We start from the raw sequence: 17,942 nt of genomic DNA on the forward strand, positions 1-17,942 counted from the left end.
CCCCACAGCGCAGTGATACAATAAAGCTAATCTCATAAACCCAGCAAATAGAATTGAATGAATAAAATAGGGTTCTTACGTAAAGTTTAAAGTGAAATATGTGGCAACATTTACAAAGGGGTGCTGTAAATAAAGATTATATTTTCGGTGTCACTTTAGATTAAGGTGTGCTCCATAAGCATTAGTAATCATTTTAGGGTTAGGGTAAGGGTTAAGGTCAGGTTTAGGTTAAGGGTTGGCTATGAATAAGCGTCTTATTAATGGCCTATTAGTAGTAGTATAGTAATAAGCAGTGTGTTAGTACTTTACAAGCATATTATTAATGCTTATTAATACCTTATTAATACTTCACGAGCACACCTTAATATAAAGTGCTATCATATTTTTATTTGTTTGTTGTTTTTGCTAATATATTGTTTGTAAGAGCTAAATCCGGCATATTTACAGCACAAGTTGTCTGTTCATTACTTTGCACTATCCCATTCAAATAAATTAATAAATGAAAAATGTAAGTCTTTCACAGTTTATGCTACACACATGATGCATTCTAACCGGCATATCTTCATTTTCAAGGTGGTGGTTGGAGTCCTGGTTCTCGATATTAACGACAATGACCCGGTTATCCTGAACCTGCCCTTCAACACCAGCCTGAGCGAGGGGGCACCCATTCACATGTCTGTGGCCAGAGTCCGAGCCTCAGACACGGACAGTGGGCGGAACGCGCTGCTGTCTTACAACATCACGGCCGGCAACGTGGACGGAGCCTTCTACATCAATGACACTGTAAGATACTGTATGTTCATTTTGTTGTTGTCAAGAGGGCACTGTGACTGAACTGGTGTCGTCCTTTCTCTGGCGTGCATAAAGGCCGAATTGATAGATCTAAAATAGTTTCATATCAGAGTACCGTATTTTCCGGACAATAAGTCGCTCCAGAGTATAAGTCGCAACTGCCAAAAAATGCAAAATGAAGAAGAAAAAAACATATATAAGTAGCTCCCGAGTACAAGTCGCACCAACCTTGGCAACTACCTGGGCATGGAGGCATAATTGACAAACCTCTCCCGGCAGGACGTTGTCTAAGCACCCATTTGCAAACTCGTTCCTTTAGCTATAGCATTTAGCTTTTAGCTAGCGATTAGCTTTTTTTGTTTTCTTCATTGCAGTAAGAGTAACCTCCGCTTTTCACCAGTCCCTCACTGCTCACTCCAAACTTTCTTTCTGCTGATTACCGTTTTTTAAATCATGATTGGTACTGGAGTAGCAGATGCTGGTACACAAGCCTAGAGCGCCCTCTATCAGCTGTCATTGTGAAAATAACAAACATATATTTTGATATATAAGTCACACCTGAGTATAAGTCGCACCCCCCAGTCAAAATAGTGTGACTTATTGATCGGAAATAGTGTTAGTTTTGATGCCACATGTTTTAATTTGAGCTATTATGGCGGGGATACGTACTGTACTTTTTTACAACTTTGGTTTGGAAGCAACTCATTATTATTAATAACGTTTTTGCTCTGTTTTCCTGTTGCAGACTGGTGTGGTGCATGTAAACCGGCCGCTGGACCGTGAGCGGGTGGCTGAATACAGACTGACCATCACTGTGAAAGACAACCCCGAAAATCCACGCATCGCTCGCAGGGTAAAGCTCTGTGTGCTCCATGATGCAACCTTAACTCCATATTCATTCGAGTATTCAAGGCGGGGATGTGCAACATTTTAGAAAGTGGAGACTTGAAATGATTTGGCAGAAATATGTATTCACTTTTACAGAAATGTTTCCAAATCAAGTCCAATTCCTCAACTTATATACATCATCGAGTTCTGCAGTAGCAAACTAGACCAGAACTTGTTATTTCCTGTCTGAAATATAAACACATTTTCAGGGCCATTATGTTGTGATCTCTATGACGTTGATAGAAGCAAAGTTTAAATGAACTAAATATATATAAATAAATCATCTGTGTTCAATTTCAGCTGTATATCTTTGCAATTTTCAGTCATCTTCATAAAATTATTGAGCTTCTTAATGCATAGATAGAGTAAGTGAAAGGCACTTATTCTATCTATGCATGAAAGCTGTAAAACTTGTGGTTAAGGTGCCAAACTGAACTTGAAAGTTGTAAACAGGAACTACAAACGGCATGGAAGTGAGCATTTAAAATTGTTTTGTGAATCTTTTATCCATCTGAACAAGTGCATCTGGTTAATAAACCCTTACACACACACGCAAAATTTGTAAAACGTTTGGAAACAATTCATGAAACCATTTACTAAGTAGACCAGACACAATAACCATAATGCGTCTAATTTCTTCTGTCTTTCTGTGCCCATCCAGGATTCGGAAACGATGGTGATTACAATTTTGGATGAAAATGACAACAGGCCCTTATTCAGCCGAGCGAGCTACAGGGCTGAAATAACAGAGAACTCTGCCACAGGTACTATTCGGTCTTTGAAACACACACACACAAAGTGAGACCTGTGGTTTGAACATCTGTGTCACTGTCTACTGCGCTTCCTGGATTTGTTTGCACGCCACTCTTTATTCGAAAGCTAATTTTGAATGTCCTTAATAAGATTAGTATGGCTTACAGCAACACTAATCATAATTTGAGAATGTAAGGCAAGGAAACTTCCATTAGACCTTTTGATACTTTTTGTTTTATCACAGGTTGCAAGCATGGATAAAAATGCCTAAGACTGTACAACTAACTTAAACTTTAACTAGCAGTGATCAGTGCCTGTACTTTAATATATTATTCAAGATGATGTAAAAATATCCAACCAAATACTTGTGCTAGATAAAGGTTCTTAAAGGAACAGTTTTTCCAGACTGAGATATGTTCTTACCTTAGCTTAGACGAGTTGAAGCGTACCTGTCTGGCTTTTGTGCGAGCGCTCAGTCACGCAGAAAGACCAAAGATGTTGTTAGCATTTAGCCTCTCCTCCTCTCCTCTATAGGGCTAAAGGGGGTGAAGTTAGAAGCGAGCTCTTCCATGTTTTCCCTATTTAAATACGGTTACGTAGTTACACGATCCAAGTATAGTTACAGAAAATGAAATATGTTGATTTTCTAAGCGGATAAAAAGGGGCACTATATTGTAAGGCGTAATAACACCTTAGGAGTACTTCGACGTCCACGCAGTAATATCTTTTCAAGCTGCTTTATCAGCACTAATGATGTTCGGCAGAATATACCGACCCGTTCACTAGCAAGGACCATGACACAACAGAAGGTACGATTAAGAATTTATCTACAGCGAATAGTTGTCGATTGCTGGGTGAGACTGCAGGTGGGGGCTCAGCGGGAGAAGAAGAGTCAGCGCTGAAAGATTAAACAAACATGAAGAGAGGGAGGGTGATATCGAGAGTTCAGACAAACAGTATTAAATGTGCTTGGCTGTTGAGGCGTGGTCCTGCTCCTGAACCAATCAATAAAATATCCCCTCTATTTCTTGGCAAACCATTCATTGCCAAGTACAGATGACAGCTTGAGGACCTTTGCCTACAATATAAAGCCAAATGGTCTAGATACAACTATTAAGATTAAAAGATTAAAAAAATAGTTGAAGAGTAATAATGTAGTGTCTGATCACCTCAGTTTGTATTTGTGTGTGTGTTTTGTAGGCACCACAGTGACAGTGCTGAACGGGCCTGTCCTGGCTGAGGATAAAGACATCAACCAAAACGCTGTGGTCAAATACAGTCTACAGGGGACCAGGGTGGACCTTTTCACTGTGGACGCCGACACAGGTTACTTTCCAGTCAAGTAAAAATGTCCTAGTACTTAACAAAATATAGGAAATGTACAGTATCTTAATTGCTTTAATGGGTTTATTCATGTATTTACAGTATATCTAAGTTTTGACTCGATCAGCGTCTAGTATCTGTTGATTAAAATGAAATGCTTATATAATATTCATGGATTAAGCTGACTTGTGCCCGTCATGAACCACATTTTGAGAACTTTTGACTATTAAAATGCGAGAACAGCAGTGTTTTGAATTATTAATTTTGGCATGGCAACTCACATTTGACCTTTCTAGCCTCGCAATCATTCACTTTCCCACAGGCGTGATACTGGTCCATCAAGGGGCAAACCTGGATCGTGAGGCGTTTGTGGAGCCCAGGGTGGAGCTGTTCGTTGTGGCGGAGGACATTGGTGGATTGAACAGCAGCGTGCCTCTGTCTGTGACCATCCTGGACCAAAACGACAACCCGCCGGTCTTCAATCCGCCCAGCTTCAGTGTGAGGCTCCCAGAGAACAGCCCCTCAGGTCAGTGATGCTTCTCATGAGGTGTGAAGCTTTAAAGGGACTATACGGAGTTTAAAAATGTTAAAATTAAGTATTTTCCTCCCCCTACATGTTCCAGCCATGTCCTAATGTGTAGAATGAGCCCAGACCTATTCCCCACAACTGCCTCTAAAATCCTGCACTGTCACTCAAAAAGGTGTCACTTCGGTCCGAATCGCCGTCATGCACGAGCTTAATATAGAAGGTGCAGTTACACATATGGTCTGAGGTGGCAGTAGTGAGTATAAAATGGCAAACTTGCATCCAGCCCCTTTAAGCGGATCAGGGGGGAGTCACTGTTGTTATATTGTTCATCTTATAAGCTACAAAAGGGATCATCCGCCATCTGCATCTTATCTGCCACTGTGTAAATATTTATTCATTTATCTCAGTGGGACTTTCTTCGATTAATGGAGATTAAAAGGATGGGAAAAGAACAAATAAATCATCATGGCAGCACATTCCTCAAATAGTTTGTAGTAGACTGCTAAAAAATCGTTTCATAATTACTAAATTAAACGACTAATAGAGCATGGATTGTGTCATTCAAAAAAAAATAGCTATGCAACAAACCCTTGTCTGTTAAACGAGAGTCAGACAATCAAATGAACCAGAATAAAAATGTCATCCATGTTTAAACTAGATCGTCTGTTGCAGGTGTCGTTGTGACTCAGCTCTCGGCCACGGACGCGGACTCGGGCGCGAACGGCTGGATCTCGTATCGCCTCGTGAGCGGAGCGCAGGACCGCTTCGTGGTGGACTCGATCTCCGGGGCGGTCCTGGTCGGGAACACCACCCTGGACCGAGAAGACCGAGGGTCGTACCGCCTGGTTGTCATGGCGACGGACCGCGGCACCCCCCCCCTGTCCGGCACGGCGACGCTCATCGTGATCCTGGACGACGTGAACGATTCCAGGCCGCGTTTCATCGATCCGGTCACTATTATAAACGTGAACGAGTCCACGCCGCCGGGGGTCGTCGTGGCAACGCTGACAGCAGAGGACCCCGATCTCCATCCCAGACTGGAGTATTACATCATCTCCGTGGAAGCCAAGGATGATGGGAATAACCCCGTGGGCGGCCTGCAGGACTCCTTTGGCATTGATTTGCACACGGGTGAGACGCCGCCTCAGTCAATACGGATTTATTGATATTAAATCATTAAGTGGGTCTCAGTTTCGACCTGCATCGTACTCAAAAACAGTTTAGAATTTTGATCTGGAGGCAAATCTTTTCTGCAGTTCTAACTTATTCTCTGTTTAATACCTGTTTCAGCCTGGCTTTTGTGTTGGTTAATTACTTGTATAAAGAGTTTTGCTCCGCTTAATTGTAAACTTAGGATCCTTGTGTTTCTGTGTCTTAGGTGCTGTCTTTGTGCGTAACCCTTTAAACAGGGAGCTGGTGGCTACATTTGAAATAATTGTCTCCGTCCACGATAACGCGAGTGAAATCATAGACAAATCGGGAAGCGTCCCAAATGGTAAGCTCATACGTGATTACAGTCATACTAAGACAATATGCGTGAATATTTTTTAAAGCTGCCAATTGTCTTGTCTTTAGCGAGGCTGACCATCAATGTGTTGGATGTAAATGACAATGCCCCTCGCTTCCGGCCGTTCGGAGTGACTAACTTTACAGAGAAGATTTTAGAGGGAGCTCAGCCCGGGACCACGCTCCTGTCTGTGTCAGCTGTGGACCCGGACAAGGGCCCCAATGGACAGGTCATTTACCAGCTCCTGCACCTGCCCCGGGGCGATTATGTCCGACTGGAAGACCCCTCCACTGGTACTGAATTACTTTGAATTAGTTTTCGACTGTACTTGGATATTGCAAATCATTGAGTATTAATGGTGTCGCTTCGGAACCCATCTTAAAAAAAAAATTAGAACCAAATAAGTGTTCATTTCAATTTATAGGCCTAATAAAAACATACAGCACAAATACAGCATGTCCACAGTTCTATGGCTTTAAGCATTGATGACTATCGATACAAACATTTTTAGGCATATCCCCACAATCAACTGGGAATGCCCCGACAAGGAAGTTTTCGGTATGCCGAGAGAGTGTAGATGAAAGGTGGGAGAAACTCTGGAGGTCTTCAGCTGAAGCAGTTTAGTGACCATCAGCACTGGACCCAGGAACACAAACAAACATACAACAAATAATGCAGTTCATTGATTGATATCCACAAACATTCTTTACGTCTAAAGAATGGAGTATTGCAATAAGCTATAAGGTATAATAATCTAACCACATCACTATTATCACATATGCAACATAGTTAGGAGGGTATGCAGGTGATGTCACAGCATGGCAACAGAAGGGAAATGAGTGTCAATTCTACATTGTTATTGGTTTTAACACTTGTTGAGGGTTTCTGCTGTTGAATGAGAATGATGCAAGTGCATAGCTTTGGGCACCTGGCCTGCTCTGTCGCATTCTAAGTAACAATCTGAACTTTTGTACTTTGAACAACCTTGCGATCACAAATTGGCTCTTGTCAAACTCACTTAACTCCATTAGCAGGTATTTCTGTTTCAAATTCATCAACTTTGAGGTCAAAATTCTTGTCCTCAATGTAGACGTACACTAATAATGTACTGATAATGTACTGACTTCTACATCAAGCTTCCATTGCTTATCTGTGATTTCAGGTAAGATTGTAGCCAACCAAACAGTGGACTTTGAACAGATCCATTGGCTGAATTTCACCATTCGAGCCCAGGATCACGGCACCCCTCCCCGAATCGCAGAGCTTCCAGTTTATCTGCGCATTGTAGACGTCAATGACAACAACCCCATATTTCTACAGCCTGCTTACCACGTAATCAACCTGTCTGGTCTTACTATTGAGATATTAAGAAAACAAACCTGCTTGTTAATATTAATTAGATGTGAATAAGTTTTCTTTGTCTTGAAAGGAGCCCGTTTTTGAAGATGTGAACCTTGGGGCCACTGTAGTTCGAGTACAAGCCACAGACGCCGACTCCGGGCTGTTTGCGGTGCTTGAATACAGTCTGGTGGATGGAGAGGGCAAGTTTGGCATCAAAGCAACAACCGTAAGTAATAAATGTGTATTTTTACCTTCTAGTATTGTAGTTGAAATTGGAGGCATTGAAACAGGATGCAGACACAGGTGCAATGAAGACTATTGAATAAACAAAGGTAATGTAGGTTTTTGTTTTGTATTTTATAAACAAAATCTCTTGAAATTATGTTAATAAAATAGATTTACATTTTGTTTCACTGATACCCGCTGTAATGTTGATAAGTTATCAGTTATCAAATTATTCATGTTTTCATATTTTGTTTCGGTTCCACTCACTGCCCATAGCCCAAAGAGAACCATGCTTTGGATTACTAATCTAAAGCTTTGTTATGGCTACAAAGCTTTATGTTTGACAGTGTGCATTTCACATACGCAGCATTTATACTTGACCACTCGACCACAGCCTTTAGAGATGTTGTAATCTTATAAAGGGTAGAGTATAATACATTTATTTTGGTGACAATAAAGTGTGAGCGTTTGTCATCTCATACTACTTCGAGTCATGTACAGGCTCCTGGGTGTCCGTTGCTATGCGTTCTCGCTAAATTGCATTGTGCTGAGCTCATGCCCGGCAGCGTGGCCTAAACATTTGTCCAGTCTCATCTCATTGTGATACACGGACACACAGACTCCAGTGTCGATAAAGCTGCCCCTCCCTGACGCTGCTGGCACTTCCTTCCTAATGGCTCTCCTCCTGTTTGTGTGATAGGGCGAGATCTACATCCTATCTCCCCTGGACAGAGAGACCAAGGACCATTACACTCTGACCGCAGTAGCCCGGGACAACCCAGGGGGTAGTCCCAACAACAGGAGGGAGAACTCCGTACAGGTACCGTACTGAGTGTTTCTTTTTTTTTCAAGAGAGAAATAAGCTTTGACGATATTGCTTTTCATCACCATGCAGAATGTGATGCCAAACGTTAATCATATTCTCTAAAGCCTCTCTGAATTTTGAATTGTGACAGGTCCTGATCACAGTCTTGGACATAAATGACTACCAGCCGCGGTTTTCGGAGCGTGTGTACAACACCAGTGTTTTTGAGAACGAGCCCAGCTGGACCTCTGTCATCACCATCAAAGCCACTGACCTGGATGAAGGAGACAACGGAGCCATACTTTACACCATGCTGGGAGCCAACGCAGGTGCAAATATTCAATACACGGCGAAAAGGTCACACTGAATAATCAGAATATAATTTGCAAATATTTCCTCTTTTAATTTGACACTGAAAGAATGGTGGGCAGATGCGTGTGTCATCCATTTAGATGAATAGAGCGAAAACATTTGATTTCAAAAGTTTGATTTCAGGACCTCGAGTTTCTTTCACCCTTAAAAATATAGCTAAAAAATGGGTCAACTCATTTGGAGGAGGAAGTGGCAACACTGTTTGTTTTATTGGCAACATTTCAAGATGTGTGGGTTTAAAACAGGGAACAAACATTTGTCTAAATGGAATTAGTATTAGATGTATTGGATGCCCATGATCTCAAGACCCTCGAGCCACAACAATAAAAAGCAATGATTTATTCTGTATATTCTGCTTTAATGTATTCTGTTTCTAATGTAAATTTTCCAGAGTCTTACATTAAGTGAGTTTTGTTCTTTAAAACATACACTCAGACTTTTACAGTGGCTGGACATCTTTGTATACATGGGCAATGAATGGACTTTTTTTATGTTCAAACCAGTACACCTATGAGAGCATGGAATTGGTCTGGAGTTCTTGTATAGAATCTGTTAAAGGAATAGGCCACCGTTTTTACATACTGAGATATGTTCTTACCTTAGCTTAGATAAGTTCTTCTTAGATAAGCTTCTATCTCCACCTCGTTTCGAGCTATAGAGGAGAGGAGGAGAGGCTCAATGCTAACGCCGTCTGTGCTGTGTTTACGTGACTGAAGGCACGCGTGAAGACCAGACGGGTACAAATGAACTCATCTAAGCTAATGTGGGAACATATCTCAGTATGTAAAAACGGTGGCCTATTACTCTAACTTATGTCACTATGACCCCTCCTGGAACCGCCACCTTAATGTGGTGGAGGGGTTTGAGCGCCCGAATGATCCTGGGGGCTCTGTTGTTTCGTGCTCCGGTGGGGTCTCCCATGGCAAACAGGTCCTAGGTGACAGGTCAGACAAAGAGCGGTTCAGAAGCCCCTTATGAGAGACCCACAGACCCGTTTAATCGTGAGGCCGTCCTTTTGTGGACCCACCAACTGCAGGAGGAGCCATAAGTGGCTGGTGCAATGTGATTTGGGCAGCTCCAACAGATGCCCCCATGACCCGGAAACGGAAAAGTGGAAGAAAATGGATGGATGGATGGATGTCACTATCAAATTTTTGTTTTTCTACCTACCATTTATTTATCCATGTGTTATGTTTCTATAACTGTACCTCCGCAGATGCCTTTGCTCTGGACCCAAACACGGGGCTGATACGCTCACGCCGCATGCTGCTGTCCTCGGAGCACTTTAACCTGACGGTAGTGGCCACAGACCAGGGCAGGCCTCCGCAGTGGGGCACCGCGATCCTCATCATCACTGTCATCGACGTCAATGACAACCGGCCCATGTTCGTGCGGCCGGTCAATGGCACCACCATTCACATATCAGAGGTAAGGCTATCGGAGCACAAACTGTCTTAAGGCAAGATTCCGTTATGCTCTTTCAGTTTTGTAGTGTCAGAACTGATCTAAGCTTTTGGTCTCTTGAAGGCTTTGTGGTCATAGTAAAATACAAAACAGTTCAGCCCGGGCTTACCTTTGCCCTCCTCTGTACTAGTATTGAGTTTTAGTAGTGCTAGCTTGAGCTCTTAAAAGATTATATGTCAAAATATAAGTTTCTGAGTAATAAACAAAAAGGCATTGAGTTTTTGTCAAACTTGGAAAGAATGTTAGCTTATTTTCAATGTTTTATTAATATGGAGTCAATAAGAAACCATCGCGGAGAACAATATTTAACCTAATGACCACTGTATTTCGTGCCCCAGGAGCAGCCCCCAGGCCTGCCCGTGTACGAGGTCCACGCGACAGACGCAGATGAGGGGGTGAATGGAGAGGTGCGCTATGCCTTTCTGCAGACAGGAGCAGGAAACAGAGACTGGGAGAACTTCCACATCGACGCTGTGACGGGAGTGATCATCACCACAGTCAAACTGGACCGCGAGAAACAGGCCCTGCTCAGCGTAAGATTCACCACTCTTTTGGTATTTAGTTAAATCATATAATACACTCATGACTGAACTTTAAATTCTTTGCTTTTAGCTTATTATTGTGGCCCGTGACTTGGGTCAACCAGTGCCTTATGAAACCACACAGCCTCTGCAGGTGGCGCTGTTGGATATTGATGACAATGAGCCAGTCTTCCTCAAACCACCAGTGAGTAAGAGCATTGCATCTAAAACTAGCGATAGTATTTATTTATCTATTAAATATTTGAATTGAATAATCTATTTTAGGGTGGTGGTCCGCCTTTCCAAACCCTTAAAGTGCCTGAACACTCCCCTCCTGGGACCATCGTGGGACAAGTGACCAGTGCTTTGGACGCGGATGAGGGATCCAATGCTATTGTCTATTACTTTATTGCAGGTAAATGAAATGTTTTGTGTTGGAAATGCCTGAAATGAAAAATCAATCGATCGATCAACCACTCACTCTATAATCTCTTTTATGAATGTTAAGTGTCATTTTCCAGGGCTGAAGCACTCAATCACTTTGTCATTTCTGTGCAATATGTTGACAAATTATTTTTATTGGAATATTTACAAACACAATATCCAATAACCCAAGATACACAACCAAAAACAAAAATATATATGAATTTAGTCTTTAACTTAAAGTTTTGTTTTAGTACAAATTGCTTACAATGTTTGCTCTCATTTAATGAAATATGTTGAGTTAAATGTTTTGGTAAATAATTTAATAATAGCGTTAATGCAATACTCAGGATTATGCAGCCTTGTTTAAATATAATTTTCTTTTTCCTATGAGCCATATTGGCCTGAATGTATCATGATTTGTGTTGTATTATAATCCCTGCCCTACATTCCTCATTTATTTCAGGGAAAAACACAGATGGAAACTTCGCCTTGAGTCTGGACGGGGAGCTGCGGCTGACTAAGGATCTGGACCGAGAGGAGACTCCATCATTTTCTATTATTGTCAAAGCCTCGAGTAACAAGAGCTGGACGCCTCCCAGAGGCTCCAGGAGCCGACTGCGAAACCTGGACCCGACCCGGGACCCCAGTCTGCTGGAGGTCCGCATCCTTCTGGAGGACATTAACGACCAGACACCTCGGTTTACTAAGGCGGAGTATACGGCAGGTAAGATATTTTTGAAGGGCTAGGCATTAATAAAAAGGGATTATTGCAGTAATTATTAGGTCTGGAATATTTTTATACAATGTTTCAAAGTAAAAAAAAAGAAAGTCTAATCTGTGCGTGCGCATTTTAGGCGTTGCTACAAATGCCAAAGTGGGCTCTGAGCTGATCAAAGTGGTGGCCATCGATAATGACATTGGTAACAACAGTATAGTGCATTACCACATCGTCACGACTCAGTACTTCCAGACCCAGAATAACGGCAGTGAGATTGTTGGCAACATCTTCACTATTGGTAAGTATCATCTTTCTATTTTAACAATGTTTTTGTTGCCGTGATATTGTTATTGTTGGCTATTTTGGGATTTAAGTCATAAGCAAAGTGTTTGTGGGGAAATTAATGAATGAATTCTGCTACAATGAAGACCGTAACAGTCATTAAAACAATTAATATTTTACTCCATAAGTTTGTCAAAAATACAGATATGATGGTCCAATAAAACCACATGTAACAGCATATTTTGTAAAACAATTGTGTCATTCCTTTTGACATGGAAGGCTTGTAGTTGCCGATATGCATGGAAGAAACCAAAAATGCTTTGAATTTGCGTGATAGTAAAGGCTTTATAGCAGATGCAAATATAATGTAACATTTTGATGTTGGAAGAGTGCCTTGGATTTCTTTTCTTTTCTTGGAAGTCTTTTTTCCCTAAATACCAACGATCATCTTCCTTGCAAAATAATACATGACATTAACTTTGTATTTTGGGATTTCTGCCATTGCTTTTGTTTTTGTTGAAAAGCTGCTTGTCGTGCCACACTCGTCTCAAACACACTCTCATTCATCCTAGCCTAATGTACATGTTTTTAGTGGTAGGGGAAACCGGAGTACCCGGAAAAAACCCACGCAAACTCCACACAGAAAGGCCCCGTCCAGGTGGGAATCGAACCCGGAACCTTCTAGCTGCACGAGCAAGCCACTCTGTCGCCCAATCGGGGTACTTCGGTTTCACCTTCCTCCAAAAACAATCTGGTTGGCCCAGAATGACTAACCAAAACTTCTGATCTATGCAATTTCATTTGATTATTGTTCAATGACAAATAAAGCTTACTTACTTACTTACTTACTTACTTACTTACTTACTTACTTACTTACTTACTTACTTACTTACTTACTATTATACCTGTTTTTGTTTTTTTTCCTCTTTTGTCATTAACAGGGCTAACAGATGGCATTATCCGCACTTACGACCTCTTCGCGGCTTACAAACCCGGATACTTTCAAATGGAGGTTTTGGCCTGTGACGTTGATGGACGCTGCACGACCTCCAATGTGAACATCTACATACTACGGGACGACCAGAGGGTCAAAATAGTCTTCAATGAAATCCCAGACATCGTGCGAGAAAACCAGGACGAGTTTCTGAACCTTTTGTCCAACATCACTGGAGCCATTGTCAACTTAGATGACATTCAGGTATTCACAACAAAAATATGCATATTTTAGATGAATTTCACCTTTTTGTATGTGACTTTTTGGTTTTCTTTTTCTAGTTTCATGTGGACAAGAAGAACAGAGTGAACTACGCCCAAACAGACATGCTGATCCATGTTGTGAACAATGAGACCAACTCCATTCTGGATGTTGACAAGTAAACTACATTTATTTCCAGCGATTGATTAAAGGTTGAATGAAGTACAGCGTCATGTCAGCTTGTTAAATCAGTGTTTCTCAACCAGGGATGCACAAAACCTTGCCAGGGTTTACATGGAATTATTTCATATTTAAAAAGATGAAACTGAATTATATTATGTTAAACGAAGAGGTATTTTTGAGTTTGAGGGTTTTAGAATTATTTTGAGCACAACAGTATTTTTTAGAGACAAATAAGGGTTTTAGCTGATCACTTTCTAAACAGTAGTATAAATGAAAGGGGCACACCAAACAAACAAGTTTAGGAATCACAATTGAAAGGAAATTGTGATTCCTAAACTGGTGGTAATGAGTGACTTATGAGCACCTTTCCCTGATTATTGCATTCATAACCAAAAATATAAATATTTCCACTTGTCTTTCAGGGTGATCCAGATGATCGACGAGAACAAGGAGCAGCTGAGGAACTTTTTCAGGAAGTACAGTGTGGTGGACGTTCAGCCCGCGGTCACCGACAAACTGCCGGACGACATGTCGACGCTACAGGTCTCAAGACAAGTTGTATTTTCTATGGTGGACTGATTTGTTTGGAATAGACTAGTTTTACAGTAAGTGAAGTTAGTTCCTTTTTACTCATGCCAGGAAAATTCACTTCCTGTCCCAGTATATTTCCTCTAAAAGTGGTCGCAAACGAATCTATATCTTAAAAATTTCAATTTCACAAAGTGTTGGACAAGATGGATAATTACATACAACGTGTTAAAAACTTTAATAATAATGATGTTATTTAAAATGCACTTTACATTTGGTGAACAAGTCTGAAAGTGCTACAATGAAATGGCAGTAAAAGCAGTGAGTATAAACAGGAATAAAAGCAGCCTATGGTTAAGAAGTCAGCAATATCATTGACAAAATAAAAACATTTTAAAGCAGTACTAAGTAACTTTTTTACCTTAATAAATCCTTTTCATAGTCCCTCTGGGGGTAATACAACTGTTAATGGGATGATTGGGGGGTCTTTCTTCTCTCCCGGCGTCTCCGGCCAGAAAACCACACTTGCAACATTGCTGCCACCAGGTCGGAGATACAAATACACACTAATGGTATCACGAAGAAGAAGCTAACTGTGGGCTAGCGCCACTTAAACAGTATTTACAGCCATGTTTGTGTAATTGGATGTACAATATCCCTCTCTACCTTTGTCTTTTCTGTCAGCGTAGTATTTATTCTCACGGACAATTAATAAGTAAAAAATTGCAACATGCTTTGACAACTGCAGTGGGGCTTATGGCCTCTAGGGGCATGAGTTACTTAGTTCTGCTTTTTCTGGTGGTGGTGTGTGGGGTCAGAAGTTCGGTAAGATATGATGGTGCAGTTCCGTGGAGGCATTGATGGGTAAAGAGACAGATTTTGAACTCTGCTGAGTGGGGAGCCAGCGCAGTGAGCAGAGGATGGGGGTGATGTGCTCATACTTCCGCACCCTCATCAGGACCCTGGCAGCGCTGTTATGGATGTACTGCAGTCGCTGAAAACTCTTGCCAGGGAGCCCGATGAGGAGTGCGCTGCAGTAGTCTAACCAGAAGGAGACAAAGGCGTGGACCAGCCTTTCAGCATCTGCAAGGGAAAGGGATGAACAGAGTTTGGAAATTTTGCATAGATGAAATAATTAGGTCGTACAGATATGTTGGATGTGGGCGTCAAATGTTAGGTGGCGGTAAAGTTTTACCCCCAAATTTGTGACAGTGGATGAGAGCTTGGTAGATTGAGTAAAGAACAGAATGCTGGAAATGGTGGAGATGTGAATTTGATTTTGAGTGCCAATGAGGATGGCCTCAATTTTAGAGCGGTTTAGCTGGAGAAAGTTCTCAGTCATCCACACTTTTATCTCCTCCAGGCAGAGTGTGAGGGAGGGAGGTGTTGCTGTGGGGAAGGTGGGGTTAGTCCGGAGGTATAGTTGTTAATGTAAAATACTTAAGACTTCTGTGTTTCTAAAATAATGTTATCTTGAATTAAAGTTAAGACAGTGAAATTAACATGAACTAATTTGCATAATAATAATTGTTCCATTTAATTTTTATTTAGTTATGTAATTTCTATTGTCTGATTTTAATTTCTGTTAGCCTTAGCTTACCGTCTATGAGCACTCATGTTTCCTCTAATTATCTGTCTATCTGTGACTCGCTGTCCACAATTTAGTTAACCTTTAAATATTGATTATTTGTGGTCGTCTCATCAATCCTTCTTGGAACACAATGGGTCAGGTGGTCCATATGTGCTCCCTTTGAAGGATTTATTCTTAATTAGCAACAGTTGATTCATATTATTATATGCAAACCTTGATCTTTTTTCTCGCAGTTGGTCATCATCATCTTGGCGGTGCTGCTGTGCTTGGCCGGAATCCTGTTTATCACAATGAACTGGCATTATCGCAGAGTGTAAGTTTCATGATAGGATATTTGGAGACGTACGTATGCACACGTATGTACGTATGCGTCGGCAATGAGACTTATAAGGCTTGTACTTGTTATAGACACGAGAGGAAGTTGAAGGCTGTAGCGGCTGGATCGTCAGGTATGACACTGTTAACGTCAGAGAGTGGTACGTACGGGAATGTTTAATGCTTTTGTGCTTGTCTTTTTTGATTCATTCAGGAAACCCAGGTCTAATGGACATATTGGACATGCCCAATACAAATAAATACTCATTTGAAGGGTGAGATGTTTTGTATTAGTCATTACAAATTTCTTAAGGGAACGGATAATGGTCTTGATAGTGTAATGCAAAATAAATTGAAAGCAAGCCCTAATTTTATCCACTAGCAATATTTTTTTTGTTTTCCTTGTTGGCTGTGTGCAGAGCGAACCCAGTTTGGATGGACCCATTCTGTCGTAACCTGGAGCTGGCGGTTCAGGCCGATCACGAGGACGATCTTCCCGATAACCTGAATGACATCGCTGACCTGTGGAACAGCCCTGCACGCACTCATGTAAGTAATAATGTAGGACACTGAGATAAACCCAGAAGAACACTGTTGGAGCTTTATGACTAGATTGTTCTACTGATTGTGACATAATTAATCAGTTACTCCTGGATAAACTAAAGTGGTGTGAGTTTATTTAGGAATGTATTATTGTTGAAGCTGAAAATACAACAAGAAGGACACAAATGTATTCATATGTGTTTCCTTTGCGTCTTTGTCTTACAGGGCACGTTCGGTCGTGAGCCTCAAGCCAAGCCTGAAGACGATCGATATTTGAGAGCCGCCATTCAAGAGTACGACAACATTGCCAAACTGGGACATATCATGCGGGACGGGCCCATCAAGGTGAGGAACATAATAATCAAGGCAAATGAGTTAGAAGAGAATTGGAGCAAAGTCGGTTACCCTTAAATTCAAATGTTTATTCCTGTCATTTGTGTCTTGTATCGATATATATTATGGCCCCATTTAAATCTGTTTAAGACCTGATTTAATCCTGATTTGATCTTCTACATATAGGCCTGGTGTTACTGCGAAGGTCAAATGTTTAATGGCGCTCGGTGTGAACAGTTTGAGAAGCGCTGATCTTTGTAAAGTGTTTTGATGTCTTGATCGCCTCTGCACATGGATGGACAACAGTGATATTTGTTTGACCCGTGCTGCTGTTCTGTCAGGGCTCGCTGCTCAAGGTGGTCCTGGACGATTATCTGAGGTTAAAAAAGCTCTTTGCAGCTCGAATGGTCACAACCTACACGGAGCAGGAGAGCGCGTCAGTCACTGAGGTGGGCCTGAGTGGAGCTGCTCCTGTCTGCCACCTGCTGGATACTCTGAGCATCTACTTTCTGTGTGTGCTTTTGCTCCGGACCTTTTCACTACTTTTTCTCTTTGATCGCACAAACCTGTGTGGAGTTTATAATGATCTCTCAGATCTAGGAACTCAATATTTTCCTGTCCTCATTTTTATTCAACCCACTGATTTTCTCTTCTCCAGCTGTTCCTTGTTTATTCTTTCCTTGAATTGTAACTTCATCATTACTATGGACTTTGCCATTATGTAGCTTTCACACCTTAACAATAGGCCTATAGTCTATATTGTTTTTTGGGAATTTGGTCAATGCTACGTGCTGAATTAAATAATAACCTTTAAAGGGCCCAGTGCCTGATTCTTTGTAACAATGAAAGAGGAAGCAGGAACATTTTAAACTGTTAGTTCCAGTTGGCCCTGGACACCACTTTGGGACCCACTGCACTAGTCTAGACCCGGGGTAGGCAAGTTTGCCCAATGGCCGCACAATTTTACCCCTAGTCAAAAGATGAAGGGCCACTCAAAGGCTACTTTCTACCAACATTTGTATTGAAGAAGAAGAAGAAGAAACTTTATTGTACATCATAGAGACCTAAAAGAGGAGTCTAGAAGTTCACTATTGGTGTGAAGTGAACATGTGTCCATATTTATCTTAGGGGCCAGAGATGTTCTGCTCAAGGGCTGGATTTGGCTCCCAGGCCTGATGTTGCCCACACTGGGTCTAGATCAGTAACATTAATAATTGATGGTAAAGTTCATGGCTTGTGGCATATTTCACTGGGCTGTAGAGAAAACTGTTATACTTTGTCCCTCTCATATCTCCTTTTCCAGCTACT

The 17,942-nt window shown here is 41.4% G+C and overlaps 1 protein-coding gene across 1 annotated transcript in view; it reads left to right on the plus strand.

Annotated features, from left to right (window-relative positions):
- cdh23 (cadherin-related 23) overlaps positions 1-17,942 on the plus strand; it is a 255,286-nt gene that overhangs the window by 235,672 nt on the left and 1,672 nt on the right. The window contains exons 41-67 of the mRNA XM_079559815.1: positions 574-783; positions 1,538-1,645; positions 2,342-2,444; positions 3,634-3,759; positions 4,079-4,282; positions 4,958-5,416; positions 5,664-5,780; positions 5,861-6,085; positions 6,955-7,124; positions 7,222-7,359; positions 8,059-8,178; positions 8,315-8,492; positions 9,752-9,963; positions 10,338-10,532; positions 10,612-10,725; positions 10,806-10,935; positions 11,410-11,670; positions 11,801-11,962; positions 12,888-13,144; positions 13,222-13,319; positions 13,747-13,867; positions 15,677-15,756; positions 15,852-15,892; positions 15,973-16,033; positions 16,178-16,307; positions 16,527-16,646; positions 16,976-17,083. Of these exons, the coding sequence (XP_079415941.1) occupies positions 574-783; positions 1,538-1,645; positions 2,342-2,444; positions 3,634-3,759; positions 4,079-4,282; positions 4,958-5,416; positions 5,664-5,780; positions 5,861-6,085; positions 6,955-7,124; positions 7,222-7,359; positions 8,059-8,178; positions 8,315-8,492; positions 9,752-9,963; positions 10,338-10,532; positions 10,612-10,725; positions 10,806-10,935; positions 11,410-11,670; positions 11,801-11,962; positions 12,888-13,144; positions 13,222-13,319; positions 13,747-13,867; positions 15,677-15,756; positions 15,852-15,892; positions 15,973-16,033; positions 16,178-16,307; positions 16,527-16,646; positions 16,976-17,083 (4,248 nt within the window). The remainder of the gene's footprint in view (positions 1-573; positions 784-1,537; positions 1,646-2,341; positions 2,445-3,633; positions 3,760-4,078; positions 4,283-4,957; positions 5,417-5,663; positions 5,781-5,860; positions 6,086-6,954; positions 7,125-7,221; positions 7,360-8,058; positions 8,179-8,314; positions 8,493-9,751; positions 9,964-10,337; positions 10,533-10,611; positions 10,726-10,805; positions 10,936-11,409; positions 11,671-11,800; positions 11,963-12,887; positions 13,145-13,221; positions 13,320-13,746; positions 13,868-15,676; positions 15,757-15,851; positions 15,893-15,972; positions 16,034-16,177; positions 16,308-16,526; positions 16,647-16,975; positions 17,084-17,942) is intronic.

Source organism: Gobius niger, assembly GCF_951799975.1.
Source record: "Gobius niger genome assembly, chromosome: 7".
NCBI classification, from domain to species: domain Eukaryota; kingdom Metazoa; phylum Chordata; class Actinopteri; order Gobiiformes; family Gobiidae; genus Gobius; species Gobius niger.